The 17,379-nt window shown below is 42.3% G+C and overlaps 1 protein-coding gene across 4 annotated transcripts in view; it reads left to right on the plus strand.

Moving 5' to 3' along the window:
* Positions 1 to 17,379, plus strand: part of MAPRE2 (microtubule associated protein RP/EB family member 2) — a 198,675-nt gene that overhangs the window by 150,226 nt on the left and 31,070 nt on the right. For all 4 annotated transcript variants that reach the window (XM_073583746.1, XM_073583745.1, XM_073583747.1 and 1 more), the window contains one exon: positions 8,322 to 8,467. In XM_073583746.1, coding sequence (XP_073439847.1) covers positions 8,322 to 8,467 — 146 coding nt within the window. The remainder of the gene's footprint in view (positions 1 to 8,321; positions 8,468 to 17,379) is intronic.

Below are 17,379 nucleotides of genomic sequence, written 5' to 3' on the forward strand. Positions count from 1 at the left end.
TCATGGGCCAATCCCCCTGGTATTAACCGTGACATAATGCCAGAGAAGGCTGTACAGTACAGAACTATAAGTGACCAGCTGGATAACCTGAACACATTTAGGGGCATGCTCTACAGATATGAAGGTAGGATTCCGTGACCAGCGTACACCACTGGCACATATGCATGTCGAGCACTGGAGATGCTGTCCTCAGACTTTTTGTAGCTTTTTATAGACCCCTATAGTGTTCATTTCCTATGAAAGGAAGCCAAAGGGTAATGTGCATGTCAGGAAGCAGATACTGTATATGTAGATGTCTTGCGTTACTGGAATATTCCAGCGAGGACTACTTTTATTTGTCATTTTACAGCAATAAGACATTGTAAATACGGTAATCTTTCCAAAAGCCAATTGCCAGGATATTCTGTTAATATATATTTGTTCAAGGGAGAGGGCGTGAGCACAAGCAAATAGTAATGAGATGGAGAAATTGAGCTCAAAGTGGGGTATTCGTTACTCCAGCTGTGGATGAGGGGGACATTGACAGTGGCGGAGCTGCAAGTCACAGGAGGCAGGAATCGGCTGCTGCAGCTAACGCCTGTGCAGGCTGTTAAAGAAAATGAATATTCACTACTCCCCACGGCCATAGCCCCTGCCACCTTTTTGCACTGAATCCGGCGCCTTCAGGTGGGAGGGACTATGGTAGTGGGGAGCAGTGAATATTCATTTTCTTTAATAGCGGCACACTGTTAGCCGCAGCCTCCAGCTGCTGGGCAATCACGTTTGCCCACTATTAAGGAAAATGAATATTTGCTGCTCTCCACACCCATGAGAGTAGGGAGCAGTGAATGTTCATTCTCTTTAATAGCGGGCACACGTGATCACCCAGCCACTGCAGGAAGCCAGCGGTTGCTGCTAACAGCGTGCTTGCTGTTAAAGAATATTTACTGCTCCACATGCCCATAGTACCGGACATGGGGAGCAGTGAATATTCCAGCAGCTGACGTGTGTGTGGGTATGTGTGTGGTGGTGGGGGGGCACATGGCAGTAAAGTCATGCAATGTTACATGCTGAAATCAGCTGCTGGCATCAGAACAGGACACCACGCTACAAAGGAACAGAGGGAAGGGGAGTAAAATTGTTTATTTTTGTATGTGTGCAGCGTGATAGGGGCCATATATACCAGAATAGGGATGAGGAGGCCATGTATACCAGGATGAGGGGACCATGTATAACAGGACGGAGATAAGGGGGAGCCATGTATACCAGAATGGAGACATATATATCAGGATGCGGGGACATATACCAGGATAGGGGATATTACCACTATAACAGTGTCAGCAGCGGATCCCCCCTCCATAACCACATTTTTTTTGCTTCAATTTTTTTTTAATTTTCTCCTTCTAAAACCTTTTTCCGCAGAGAAATCGCAGCTTTTGGCAGAAACCGCTGGGGGAAATATTCCTGCGGATTCCTAGTTTTTTTTCCAGCGGATTTTATGCAGGTTCTCGTGCGTTTTGGCAGTGTGGGTTAGAAAGAGAGAGAGAGATACGGTCCCGGAATGGAAGCGGTTGCGGAAAACCGCAGCGAATCTGCGGAATTTTCCGCAGCATGTGCACAGCGAATTTGGCTTTCCATAGGTTTACATGGTACTGTAAGCCGCATGGAAACTGATGCGGATCCGCGGGACCAAATATGCTGCGGATCCGCAGCAAACCCGCAACGTGTGCACACACCCTAAGGCTATGTGCACACGCTGCGGTTCTGCTGCGGTTTTGGCCGCAGCAGAACTGCAGCAGTTCTGCAGACTGTACAGTAGCATGTTATCCTATGGGATTAACATTCTGCTGTGCACATGCTGCGGATTTTTAATTGCGGGGAAAAGCTGCGGTTTTGAATGCGCAGAAACAATTGACATGTCAATTGTTTCTGCGGATTCTGCTGCGGTTTGCCACCTATTCCATTGTCCAGGTGGCAAACCGCAGGTAAAACCGCAGGTCGTTTTACCTGCGGTTCTGCAGATAAAAATCCGCAGTGTGTGCACATAGCCTAAATGTACAGTACAACGTCTTAGGTGTGGGAAAAAATGCTGCAGAGTGCAATGGGCACCGTGAAATGGGTAACGTTGAAGGCCATTGACACAGGTGTTGGCCAAGGAATCTTAGTGCAGCAGCTAAAAAAACATATCATGCTACCTTTTCTTCTAAATTCATAGATGTCCAGCAGTGCCATCAACTCAGAACTGGCAGTAAACATTGGGACCCAGCTGCACCCACTTTATATTCAGGGAAGTTTTTCGAGACGTGGTCTTCATTGAATAATTGTTCCCAAAAAGCCATGCATTCAGTGTGATAACAAGGCTGTCATTCAGCTTTACATAAAAACGGGTTACAGAAAAATGGCAGCAGGTGCTCTGCACTAAAGAGTCAACATGTGAAATATTTGGCTGTAACAGACTGCAGTAGCTGCAGTCAACAGTGAAGATGGTGGAGGTTCATTGGAAGTTTGGGACTGCATTTCCTAAAATGTCATTGTGGATATGGTCAATATTAACGGTTTTCTCAATTCTGAGAAATTCAGGCAGATAATCCTCCATCAGGCAATACCATCATGGAGGCATCCAATTGTGTAAAAAAATTTTGCAGCAGGAAAATTAGACTAAACATACAGCTAATGTCATTAAGAACTATCTGCAGCATGAAGAAGAATAAGAAGTCCCAGAAATGATGATTTGGCTCCACAGATCCCAAATCTCCACATCGAGTCTGTCTGGGCTTTCAAAAGGACAGAGAAGGATTTTGCGCAAGCCATCATCCATAGAAGATCTGTGATTAGTTCTCTGACATGTTTGGAACCACCTCCCTTGCCAGGTTCCTTCAAAGCCTTTGTGCAAGTGTACCTAAAAGAAGTGATATTGTTTTGAAGGCAAAGGTGGTAACACCAGATATTGATTTTTATTTAGATTTGCATTTTGCTAATTGATAAAAATGTACTAATATAACTGCTATTTTTTTAAAGCATTTTTACATTGCAGCGTTTCCACACCTGTCTAAAAATTTTTACTGTATGCATTCAGAACTTTTAAAATAATGTATAACTAGCTTGGCCCGTGCAAAATTTTTGCACATTGGTCGTCAGGGGCGGAGCCAATTTCAGAAAAAGCAAACTGGTCAAATGTAAATGTATTTCATGAGCTGATGAACACCGCAACTGGGTCAGGAGTTGTAGAGGGGGGGTGATTTTTTTCAGGGACAAAAGACTTCCAGATCCACATAGATCAGAGAAAACAGAAGAATTAGCTGGGTAGAGAGGCAAAATGAGCAATTGTAAGTACACAGTGCTATATAATATAATGTTTTCAATAAAAACATTGATGGGAGAGTTTTTTGTTTTTTTTTAAGTTCGGTCAATTTGGTTGCCAAAACGTACCTTACATTCTGATAGCCCATACAGGCTTTTTTAATTACCGTAGATAATTTTTAATAAAGTCTTTTTTTTTCCCTTTGCAGTCTTTTAACATTGACCTTCAGTAGAAAATACAGCTAATGTCTGTTCAGATTAAATTCCCAAGAGGTGTATTTTCTATTTTAGTATGGTGTTCGGTCTACTGAGAGAAACCGATTTATCAGCTGCTACAAAAACATGAAAATACTCCTCATATGGATTCAAAGAAGTGGGCAACTTCTCCACTACTCGCCTCTCTGCACCAACAGTTATTTCTCCCATTCCAGTTTTATTTTAAGATCCGCACAATCCTCTTCATTTACGAAAAGTGAATCTACTGTGGTTACAAAGAAGTACTGTATTTCGCTTGATTACAGTCATGTTCATTAGCTAATTGCTACTTTAAACATTTTGAAAAATGTTGGTTCCAGAGAAAAACACCGCTTTAGACCTTTTATGCTCTGAAACCATGTTGCATTTGCGATCTATGGGCAGAATCTGGCTGTGTTCACATGCAGTACTTTTTTTTTCCCCCTGCTAATTAAAAGCTTTTTATTTACACTACCAGCAAAAGCAATGAAATCGCACTGCATTTTGCCGGTAGTTTCAGATATTTCAGAAATCTTTCCAGACTGAGCTGAGTGTTTTTTAAATTTGCAGCATTATAATTCTTTTGTCCGTTTACAGAAAACAATGAGAAAGTGAAACAAAGTGCTGCAATGAAAAAAAAAAACACTCAACAAACTTTTCTGCATCTTTTTTGGTGAATAAAACTTAAAAGAAAAAATGCCTCAAAGCATTTAAATTGCCAAGAGAGCAGGTTGTGGCTTCATGAAAAATACCCCAAAAAACAGTGTGTGTGAACATGGCTTTTCAGATGTATTTGTAGTAGAATAAATCTATTGACAGTAGTAGAGCCTGGGTCTATGTAGTAAAGTCATAAAGTCCTATTTGGCTACTACTGCTCGATAGATTCCCCAGTCTGTCCTCTTGGCAAGGATCTATCTTCTGGAGGTGTGAATCTGTTGAATGTATGCACCTTATTATGTTAGTATGGTGCCGGAGGCTGGATAATTACACTATACAACTACATTAGTCCCTGAATAGTTTTCCTGACAAAGCATGATTAATCACTGCAGCAAAGCATATTGTAAATTGCTTTTGCAGTATCTCTCAACATCTGTATTATGCATAAATCCAGTCACCTGTTATCGCTGTTTTCCTTCTGATCTGCCTTGTACACATTGCGCTGCGAGGAAATGTCAATGAATACTTTCTCCTGTGCCTTAATGTTTTTCAGATTGGCACATAGACAAATGTTTTGGATTAATATATAACTTTCCTTTCCATTTGTGCTGGCGTCCTGAGTGGTATGGCTTTGTAGAACTTCCTGGCTGCCCTTAGATTACTTAGACATGTTATGAGAATCACCTGTGCTGTAGCCTGCCAGAACAAACAAGTGCAAAATTAAATACAAAATAAGTTAAGATTAAAAACTCAAAATAAGCATTGTGGTTTATAATATTTACTTAAAGCATCATGAGATTTCACTATATAAACTACATTATTATATAGCTATCTCAGACCTGATGAGACTGGTGTATTTATGTGGAAGTTTCATGTCAGAATGGCTACATACACCTTATAGAAAGTGTAAATGAAATCTTCACCTCCTCGCCTGATTGACAGCTCCTCAGTGTCCCTCTTGCTGCTGAAATCTCACACTGCTCAGAACAAGCTGCAGCTGTCAGTCAGACTGTGTGGGCAGAGACTGAATAAATTTGGGAGCCAAATGATTACATGAAGGAGTAGCCAATATCCAATCAGTGGTAGGAAAGTGGAATTAAATCTATATACTGACTGTGGGTATGTCTGGACAGAACCGCAGTAGATCCTGACTTGGTTCACCTGGGACTTTTTTTCTCTGGATGTTATGTAAGGGAGGGCCAGGTCTGTAGTGGTGACCTGTACTCTGGTGGCAGCTGCACCCAGCCCTTCCCCTACATGAAATAACACTATGCTCCTCAGCATACCTGCATCTCCAGATCCATCTTCACCTGGGCACTTCCCAGGCCATAACGGTACCCTCTTGTAGGCGACCCCCATCAATGGAGACATAGTCTGAGACAACTTTAACTCCTTCTTTACTTAGGATTTCGCACATTACATCCACAGTTGGTACATCATAACATTTGCTTACTTCCTGATCTTTCCCTTGCTTGCTGTCACTTCTGTGCAGTACATGCCCGGACCAGACTGTACAAGACTGCTTCCCAGTTCCTTCCATGTCTGACCTCACCATAATGAAATTTCCTTCAGCCTGTTTCGCCCCAGACATGAATTCATCAATCACTGCGTTTGGTGGCTACTGGTAAAGCATCCGGCCCGTCTGTACCGATCTCGTCGAAGTGCCAACTCCTTTCACTTCCTTTGTCTAGCCAACTTCTGCCCTGAAAGCATTGGCCCAGGTGGTAAGACTCCACATCTTCCTTTTCCTGTTCTGACCCACTGCTAAGATCTGCAGTGGCCGTGGGTAACGTGGGCAATAATGACTTAACTTTACGTGACTGCCAAGCTGTCCTGGGCCTACTGCCTATGTGGACTCTTGGGCGCCCTGGCCCCGTCTGACTAAACTTCCCTAGAAACTTCTCTCTTACTACCCGGTAGCCCCTCCTACAATTAACCCTCTGCAAACATCTTATCAGCTATATCTATAAGGCCCACTAGTATGTCCCCATCTAGTGGCCCATAACAGAACTACACTTACCCTATGTATAAGAACTATATACTAAAGTGCCCTACTCTACTGTTCCCAAAAGGATGCACTGACATACCCTAAGCTGAACATAAATATGCATATGCATCACATTATATAATACAAAGGAATGCAAAGCAATATAATACTGTCTCTACAACATGGTAACACATATATAATGTGGCAGTTGAAGCGCTGCAGACTTTTTGAACTATGAGCTATAGACTTGGGATTTGGGGACTTACTTGCAGCAGCTACACTAAAGCTAATGGATTGATGTGGGATAACTGCTATCTATATTTTTGATCAATATTCTAATAGTGGAAAATTGCCTTTAAATATAACATTACTGTAGTTAACTCAAATTGGGTGCGAACTGTCAAACCTCAGCTGATTTTTGGGTATTGGTGACCTATCCTGAGGACATATCGTCAATAATAACCTAGTAGTAGAAAACTCCTTTAGAAAATGTAGTTACCCAACTTTTTTTTACATCAAGGTCCCTACCACTACATGAACACTTTATTTAACCACGGCATAGTAGTGTAGCTGCACAAGATTTTGTAGCTGCGGTAGCAGGAATCTGGTTGTTGGATACAGCCGTAGTCACCATAGAGAAAGCACCGATGGTTAATTATGGTCTGTGCCTTCTCTATTGCTGACGAAGCTTTGTGTATACAATAAGTCATGTGATCTCTTTGTATAGGGAGGGAGTTTGAGCTGCTGGGTCATACACAGCAAGTAGGCTGCATTTCCCCTGTAACTTGGGCTATTAATACCATATTTAAATATATTGAATAATATATTTTTAATATATTGAAATAAAACACCCACCTCCCCATAGGATAGGACAGGCTCGGACTGTCCCATTGTGGAACAGTGGAAACCCCCGGTGATCTCCTGTGCAGATCTAGGCCCCCAACCTTACTGTATTTATTTATTTTACGCATTTATATAGCGCCATTCATTCAACAGCGCTTTACATACATTATTGGCACTGTCCCTCATAGGGCTCACAATCTAAAATCCCTATCAGTATGTCTTTGGAGTGTGGGAGGAAAACGGAGAACATGGAGGAAAACCAGACACACACGGGGAGAACATACAAACTTCTTGCAGATGTTGTCCTTACTGTATGGCAGTACTTGTCATAATTCATTTGGTTCTCTCTGTACATAAAAAAGCAGCATCACATTCAGTAACCAAACTACCTAGTTTATTATATAGAGATATAGGTAAATTTGTGAACCAGGGTCATGTAATATTTGTTTGCAGTTGAAAAGTTGGCCCCGAAAGTCAATGATACTGGTGGGCCCTTGGCACCCCAGTCAGACACTGGGATAGGGCATCAATATCAGATTGGTGGGGATCCAACACCCGGCAACCCCACTGCTCAGCTGTTCATAGCTCTACGGAAGATGGATACATGTAAACCATGTACAGTACCGGAACAGCACAGCTCTATACACTGCATAGTGGCCACCCTCAGGTACTGCGCGAGTGTTCTTGTGTTTTTAATGGGGACAGGGAAAGCAAGCAACTGGCAGACACTTCTGGCAGCAGCCTGTCTCTGAGAATGCAGGAACTATTCTTACCTCCCCCAACATAATCAGTTACAGGATAGTAGGGAAGCCCCTCCAATCACATTAGGTGGTCTTTAGGCACTACTAACATTTGTGGGTTGGGCCAACTTTAATCATATGTGTAATGGGGCCTTCTGTATTGTGCAACTTCACATCTGCCATGGGTAGGACAATTGGGCCAACATCTTCAGAAGACATTCGGCAGATTCAGTTGCAGCTTTAAGGATTGTTTCTGTCTTGGTCCCATGGTCACTTTGCTATATCTTAGAAGCAACGCATGACGGCACTGTAAGTACTGCTAGAATATTGTCTTGTCTTTACTGTGCACATAAGTCTGCTCATAGGAGCTGGACTTTCTGGGATTGTGCGGTTAGATGGGACATCTCTCCCCGGTACAGACGTCTTGTATTAGTAACAGCAATGTTTACTTTCTCCGAACATATTAGCTGTTCTCCTCCATAAGGAGCTGGCCGGCACGCCTGAGCACTGTGTGATGACAGCACGCTACTGTTCCAATCTGCTCATACCCTCTGTATGACTCTCCTGGCTTCTCTCCACAGGTGCGGCCTACTGCCAGTTTATGGATATGCTCTTCCCAGGATGCATAAGCCTAAAGAAGGTCAAGTTTCAAGCCAAGCTGGAGCACGAGTACATTCACAATTTCAAACTGCTACAAGCCTCATTTAAAAGAATGAATGTCGATAAGGTATAACTTTGCCAGACAAAAAAATGGTTCATAGTTCCTGCTGTTATTGCTGTCTGCAGAAAGTTTTGGGAGAATGCAGTCTAGCTGGGTAATGACTAACATAGTCCGTGGCACCGGGCCAGAGCACGATGTGTATCTCATCAGCATCTCCTGGGAAAATCGCAAAGCTGTCAGGTTTTCCTGAGACCAGGCATCTGTCATTCAGTATGTTCTATGTGAGCATGGTTACGCAGGCCCTCATTCCTTATTGGGGCTATATTTTTACTATTGCCTAAAGCTATGTAACCTTGTAAGTTTACTTAACCCCTTAATGATGCAGTCTATTTTAGTTTTTGCTGTTTCATTTTCTCCTCCTCTTCTTCCAAGGGCCATAACTTTTTTCTACAAATGTTGAAACTTCCATATGATGGCTGATATTTTTGCAGGACAAGTTCTAGTTTTGAATAATACAATTTTTTTTTTTCCACTGAAAATGGTAACAAGAAAAAAAATTCCAAATGAGGTGAAGTGGTGGGAAAAAAACCCACAAAGCATTGTTTTTTGGATTTTATTTTGCTGGTATTCATTATGCAATAAATTGAATAAATTAACCTTGCAGAATGATTCTTCAGGTCAGTGTGATTAGAGTAGTGCCAAGCATGTACAATACTTTTAACTGCTGTGGAATATGTCGGAGCTATAGAAATAAATTATTATTATTATTATTATTATTATTATTATTATTATTATTATTATTATTATTATTATTATTATTATTTTATTGGCTTAAAAAAATTCTGAGCTTTCTTAAAAAAAAGTGTCCTAGACCTGTTTTTTTTTTTTTTTTTTTCCTTTGATGGTGCTGTACGAGAACTTTTGTTCTACACTAGATTTTCATGTTTACCAGCCGCTGTATAAAATTACAAAGAAAAGACAATGGACTGATTTGCAGTGTCTGGGATGGACCACCAAACTGACAAGAGCGGAGATGTTTTGCCTTGTACACCGTATACATCCGTCCGGTGACTGTAACTTCTGATTGATGGGGTTGCAGGTTGTCAGATCTTACTGACGGATCTGATAGTGTTGACCTATACTAAGGATAGGTCATCAATATCATAGTATTGGAAAGCTCATGTAGCTCACTTGCTGAATCCCCTGTAGCTCCAGCGCTGGCAGTCCCCGCTGGGTTCTGTTTACATAACCACTGCAGCCAATAACTTTGGGTTAGGTCTCATTCACACAAGCGTATAATGGCAGAAAATATTGCATTGCACGCTGATCAGTGTTAGTAAGGCTAGGTTCACATTAGCGTTTGAGTCTGCAGCGTATCATCCGCATGCAAAATGCATGTTTACGCAGCGTTTTTATGCACATCATCTTGCGCATGACGGGGAAAAAACACTGGGTGTGCATGTGTTTGTATGCGTTTTTGCATGTTTGCGTTGTTTATGTGCATGCGTTCGATATGACACCAGACAAAAATGGGCGAGTCTCATGGGATTCCTAGATGTATTTTGAATAACGCATGCGCACGCATGTCCTTGCGTACCAATGCGTTCCCATAGACAGTAATGTGGTTTTTTTACGCACTCATCCGCATGCGCATGCCTGCGCATATTTGACAGATTTTTGACGCCTCAAAAAATGCAACATGTTGCGTTCGTCAGACACCGCCGCACACCGCGAAATTTCGCATGCGTACGCAAAAGCATGTGAACGCATGTCCCTGCGTACACCATGTTAAATATATGTACGCATGACGCATACGGATCAAATGCTGCGCACACAAACGCCAATGTGAAACCAGCCTAAATGAGTCTGTGCTCATCTAAGAGTTTTTTCTCAACTCTGATCAGGCTGAGAAAAAATTTGTAGCATGCTGTCATTGTCTGCGAGAATCGGATTACACTTACCAATGCAAGACAATGCATGAAAAAAAGATCGGCACACATACCATGGGTGTTTCTTCTGATTTTTATGCACTTATCTCAAGGGAAACTCAACATTTAATCAGCCACTAGTGATGAGCGAGTATACTCGTTGCTTAGGTTTTCCCGAGCATGCTCGGGTGTGCTCTGAGCATTTTGGCATGCTCAGAGATTGTTTTCTTCGCCTCTGCTGCATGATTTGTGGCTGCTGGACAGCCTGAATACATGTGGAGGTTCCCTAACAAACAGGCATTCCTCACATGTATTCAGACTGTCCAGCAGCCGCAAATCATGCAGCTACGTCAACAGAAACTAAATCTCTGAGCACACCAAAATACTCGGAGGACACCCAAGCATGCTCGGCAAAACCTGAGCAACGAGTATACTCACTCATCCCTACTGGCCACCATTATCTTGGGCCTAGAGTTTACTAGCACTTCACAGTTTGCCACTGGAATCCTTTTCCATTCCTCTATGACATCACGGAGCTGGTGGATGTTGGAGACTTTGCGCGCCTGTACCTTCAGTTTCAGCATGCCCCACAGATGCTCAATAAGGTTTAGATCTGGAGACCTTCTTAGCCAGTCCAGCACCTTTACCCTCAGATTCTTTAGCACAAGGCGGTGGTCATCTAGGAGGTGTATTTGGTGTATTATGTTGGAATACTGCCTTGCTGCCCAGATTCCAAAGTGAGGGGATCATGGTCTGCTTCAGTATGTCACAGTACATGTTGGCATTTAAGGTTCCCTCAATGAACTGTAGCTCCCCGCAGCCGGCAGCACTCATTCAGCCCCAAACCATGACAATCCCACCACCATGCTTGACTGCAGGCAAAACACACGTCTTTTTACTCCTCACCTGGTTGCTACCACACACGCTTGGCATCATATGAACCAAATACGGTAAGTTTATTTTTGTTCCAGTAATCCATGTTAGTCTGCTTGTATTCCGCAAAAGGTTTGCGAGTTTTGTTGTGCATCATTAGAAAAGGCTTCTTTCTGGCATGACTGCCATGCAGACCAATTTGACTCAATGTGCGGCATATGGTCTGAGAACTGACAGGCTGACCCCACCCCTGTAACCTCTGCAGCAATGCTGGCATGATACTGAGAGCATGTGTACTCCACGTCTTTGGTCAACCATGGCGAGGATTGTTCTGAGTGAAAACTCTTGTTAAACCGGTGTATGGTGCTGGCCACCGTGTTGCAGCTTGGTTTCAGGGTGTTGACAATCTTCTTATAGCCTGAGACCTGGTAACACTAAAGAGTCACATGACAATGGGGAGGGAAAATGGCTAATTGAGCACGATTTGGCTATTTTCACTAAGGCTAGTTTCACACTAGCATATGGCCGAGGTGCGGAGGGATGCGGGCTTCCTCTGTGAAGCTCCGCCCCTGCCACGCCTCCTCCGTTCAGCCCCGCATCTGTAGGCATGCGGCCTGTGTACCCTATCTTTAGCATTAAGTACGCAGGCCATGCAGACGAATGCGGATGCCGCCGCATGCGTCTTTTCGACGGTGCAGAGACCGCACCAAAATGAAACTTTTTGCGTTTGGAGCAGGTCGCCGCACCGTCAAAATGACACATGCGGAGACATCCGCATACATCAGCACGGCCTGCGTACCCAATATTAAAGAGAGGGTACGCACGCAACATGCTGAGGTAGGCGGAGCTGACGGGAGGAGGTGCGGCCGTGGGCGGAGCTTCACAGAGGAAGTCTGCAGCCCTCCGCACCTCGGCCATACGCTAGTGTGAAACTAGCCTTAGACATTAATGGCTGTGTGTTGAGTTATTTAGAGGGCACACCAAATTTACACTGCTATACAAAAGCTGTACACTGACTACTTTATACAACTGTACACTTTACTAAGCATGGGTGGAGATGTCTGGTAGTGCCTTTATAATGCCACATCCCCCCCCCACGCTTCCTTGCTTGCACATAATAATAATAATAATAATAATAATAATAATAATAATAATAATAATAATAATAATAATTACCTGAATTTATTACAGTGCAATTTGGTTATTCTTCTTTGGAACGGAGATGGTGTTTTGCTTATCTCCTGCTGCTTAATTTCCATATATCTCCCTTCCTCTTCAAATATACTAAAATTACAATTTTATTCTCCCTTTTTATAATTTTATAAACAGCCATAATCCTCATGTTAGTTTTTCTTCAGGAAGGCATTACATTGCATGATATTTTTTCAACTATAATCAAAAGAGTGATCCTAAAGGAGAAATAGCAAATTGGTGAATAATGCAGAGATCTGTTAGTTTCATGTCAAGATAACGCTAAAATTAAAGATGGTAGCAGTAAAAATTATATTTTCTGATGGGGCTTTTAAAGTTGTACTAAAGACTGAACTAAAGTGTAGCATTTGGGTGTCATGTCAGCTGTCTCCATATTATTAAAGGTAAAGAAAATGTACAGTTTACATGCGCAGGCAAAATGGAAGAAGCGTTGATTTTTTTCACTTAATTTTTATTTACATTGCAAAAAATCTGTAATGTAGTCTAATATCAGTTACTTTATACAGCAGGCGTTCACAACCTGTAGCTCAGGAGCCACATGTGGCTCGTGGGCCCGTGACGTGCGGCTCGGCTCGAGGGCCCATGACGTGCGGTTTTGCTCCTGTATACATTGTATATATTTTTTCAGGAATTCTTTAAGGATATGAAGAAGGTATAAGTGTGAGAAGGTATAGAAGTGGCCTATAAATATCCCAGATGTCAGTTCGATGGATCATTTACTGTATGGCATAAGTAAGCTGAAATTAACAAGTCAGATCCATGGAGACAGAACGTCACAAATTAAAGGGGTCGACTACTTACTCTTGTTAGAGCAGCTTTCCTCACAAACTGACCAGCACTTCAGTCCATACAATGGCTACTGATGGAGGCGCACGTGACCAGACCTGTCCATCAGCTGCCTCCAATAGTAAAATACATGCTTCTACATCAGTAGCCATTATTTGATTTGGACAGAGGTGTTGGTCAGTTTGTGAGGAAAGCTGCATTAACAAGAGAAAGTGACAGACGCCTTTGAGGCTATGTGCACACGATGCAGATTTCCTGCGGATCCGCAGCGGATTTTTCCGCGCAGAAACGCTGCAGATCCGCACTGTGACTTACAGTACAATGTAAATCAATGGAAAAAAAAGCTGTGCAGAAAATTCAGCACTGAATTGCTGCGGATTTAAAAGAAGTGCATGTCACTTCTTTTGTGCGGATCTGCAGCGGTTCTGGACCCCTCCATGATAGAAATCCGCAGTGGCAAAAACTGCCGAAAATCCGCGGCAAAGCCGCTTAAAAACAGCGGCAAATCCGCGGCTGCGGATTCTGCCAGGAGATGCGGATTTTGTGCAGAAAATTTTGCACCACTTTTCCTACGTGTGCACATAGCCTAAGACCTCCATATAAATAAGAGAAAGGTGGCGCCAGTGAACAATTGTCTTATCAATCAGTCGTATGGCAATCGTTTGTTGGTTGTAAAAAAAAAAAAAATAATAATAATTGCATCTCTGACTGAATTAGCCATGATGGATTTTTTCTTGACCGGTGATTCTGATCAACCAAAAATATTCAGCATGCCCGATTGGTCTTTTGAGCTATGACAAACATTCATCAGTCAGTCATCGGATGAAACAAAGTCATTTGTTTTACCTGAGTAACTAACAATCATTCGTTATGGTCAAAATTGGCCTTTTCCTCCAACTTGTAACTGCTGTGTATGGGGGGCTTTAACAGATCATAGACCATCTACTGCTAATGATACCACTGGAAAGCTTCAAAAAGCTTAAGGAGTCCATGCTTTAATGGGTCAGAGCTGTTTTTACAGCATGATCAGGATCTACACGGTATTTTAATATCATGGCTGAACAGTGCAAATCTTACTTGGTATATACAGTTGTGGCCAAAAGTATTGACACCCCTGTAATTCTGTCAGATAATACTCAGTTTCTTCCTGAAAATGATTGCAAACACAAATTCTTTGATATTATTATCTTCATTTAATTTGTCTTAAATGAAAAAACACAAACGAATTGTCCTAAAGCCAAATTGGATATAATTCCACACCAAACAAAAAAAAATGAGGGTGGACAAAAGTATTGGCACTGTTCGAAAAATCATGTGATGCTTCTCTAATTTGTGTAATTAACAGCACCTGTAACTTACCTGTGGCACCTAACAGGTGTTGGCAATAACTAAATCACACTTGCAGCCAGTTGACATGGATTAAAGTTGACTCAACCTCTGTCCTGTGTCCTTGTGTGTACCACATTGAGCATGGAGAAAAGAAAGAAGACCAAAGAACTGTCTGAGGACTTGAGAAACCAAATTGTGAGGAAGCATGAGCAATCTCAAGGCTACAAGTCCATCTCCAAAGACCTGAATGTCCCTGTGTCTACCGTGCGCAGTGTCATCAAGAAGTTTAAAGCCCATGGCACTGTGGCTAACCTCCCTAGATGTGGACAGAAAAGAAAAATTGACAAGAGATTTCAACGCAAGATTGTGCGGATGTTGGATAAAGAACCTCGACTAACATCCAAACAAGTTCAAGCTGCCCTGCAGTCCGAGGGTACAACAGTGTCAACCCGTACTATCCGTCGGCGTCTGAATGAAAAGGGACTGTATGGTAGGAGACCCAGGAAGACCCCACTTATTACCCCGAGACATAAAAAAGCCAGGCTGGAGTTTGCCAAAACTTACCTGAAAAAGCCTAAAACGTTTTGGAAGAATGTTCTCTGGTCAGATGAGATAAAAGTAGAGCTTTTTGGGCTAAGGCATCAACATAGAGTTTACAGGAGAAAAAAAAGAGGCATTCAAAGAAAAAAACACGATCCCTACAGTCAAACATGGCGGAGGTTCCCTGATGTTTTGGGGTTGCTTTGCTGCCTCTGGCACTGGACTGCTTGACCGTGTGCATGGCATTATGAAGTCAGAAGACTACCAACAAATTTTGCAGCATAATGTAGGGCCCAGTGTGAGAAAGCTGGGTCTCCCTCAGAGGTCATGGGTCTTCCGGCAGGACAATGACCCAAAACACACTTCAAAAAGCACTAGAAAATGGTTTGAGAGAAAGCACTGGAGACTTCTAAGGTGGCCAGCAATGAGTCCAGACCTGAATCCCATAGAACACCTGTGGAGAGATCTAAAAATGGCAGTTTGGAGAAGGCACCCTTCAAATATCAGGGACCTGGAGCAGTTTGCCAAAGAAGAATCGTCTAAAATTCCAGCAGAGCATTGTAAGAAACTCATTGATGGTTACCGGAAGCGGTTGGTCGCAGTTATTTTGGCTAAAGGTTGTGCAACCAAGTATTAGGCTGAGGGTGCCAATACTTTTGTCTGGCCCATTTTTGGAGTTTTGTGTGAAATGATCAATGTTTTGCTTTTTGCTTCATTCTCTTTTGTGTTTTTCATTTAAGACAAATTAAATGAAGATGATAATACCAAAGAATTTGTGTTTGCAATCATTTTCAGGTAGAAACTGAGTATTATCTGACAAAATTGCAGGGGTGTCAATACTTTTGGCCACAGCTGTAATAAATGCACCTATGTAACGTTATACTCTGAATACGTTTCCACCCACCAGTATTCCAAAAATACACTGGCTGGAGATTACTGTAGATATCTTATCACTTGTTAACATGACTCTCCTATTATCTAGGCTCTCACAAGATAAGCAGTAGTGTTTTGGCTACTGATTCTCATGGTTCAGTGGTTATGTTCGGGGTGAACTAGTGCTGCACATTAGAATATCAGTTGCTTGTACAAATATCTGTAGAGAGGAAACCTAAATGAAATAAAACATTATTTCAGATGTAGTTTTCTATTTTCCGAGGTGTCTGCACTGTAGGAGAGGGGACATTGACCCGTCATGTTGTGCTCCCCGCACCCTTTTGGGTCCTATGGGTGTTACACAGCTGCCTACTGCTATAGAGGCAGAGGAGGACCATTAGTCTCATGGCATGGTTATGTGGCCAGAAAGGGATATTCACAAATGCCAAACAGGATGAAATCCTCCTGATCACCAAAGCATATTCTATATAAAGGCATTTTACTGAAGACCGATGCCCACGCCAGGTTACCAACTCCAGAAATTAGTGGTCAGTCCCTACAAATAAGGGACTTTTTTCCTAGTCTCCATGAAAAAGAAAAACCTCCATCGGTTCTATTTATTATTATTATTATTATTGTCCATTCAGTTATCCCCATATTACAGCTGGCAGTAAGTGCTGCTAATTACTTTATATCCGTATATTGAGCTATACAATTCATAGTAGTTCTCCATTTTGTCCGTAATAATGGTCTGTGAGTTTTAGGTAAATATTCATACCTGTTAATCCTGACTCCTCTCCCCTTGGCGTAACTGTAGACAGCCAGTATGAAGGGATATACCCCTATATAGAAAACAAATCCTACAAGGATTATTATAAAATTTAATTTGCATAGAATGGACCCAGAAAATAAAATTACAGCTGGTAAATGCAGGCGGAAAAGCTGCTCACTAGCGGATAATAATTATTTACTCATTTGTAATTTCTGACACATGTCCCATTAGTGGTTTTAGGGTGTTTGCTCTGTGTATTTATTTTTATTTCTTTTACTCGCTTACATGTCGGCACTGTCCCCATTGGTGCTCACAATCTAGAATCCGCATCAGTATGTCTTTGGAGTGTGGGAGGAAAACTGGAGAACACGGAGGAAAAAAAAAAAAACACATAAGATACGGCCTTCCCAAAACCCTGTCTGATGACAAATGCACACCTAGCAGGATGCCGCGGAACCCCACTAATAAAGGCAGGGGCAGCACAGGTGCAAACTACTGCTAAAAACAGCCACCCCACACCTACCAGACTATGGAGGGGTTGGCTGCCTAGTAGAAATAATTGCACATTGATATGGCTTGCATAGGATATATATTTTATGACCAATGCTGGTGAGTTTTTTTTATTTTATGCTTACTTTAGAATTGCTGCAGATTATCCTCAATGT

Source organism: Dendrobates tinctorius, unplaced genomic scaffold (genome assembly GCF_039654945.1).
Source record: "Dendrobates tinctorius isolate UK_male_01 unplaced genomic scaffold, ASM3965494v1 ptg000081l, whole genome shotgun sequence".
NCBI lineage: Eukaryota > Metazoa > Chordata > Amphibia > Anura > Dendrobatidae > Dendrobates > Dendrobates tinctorius.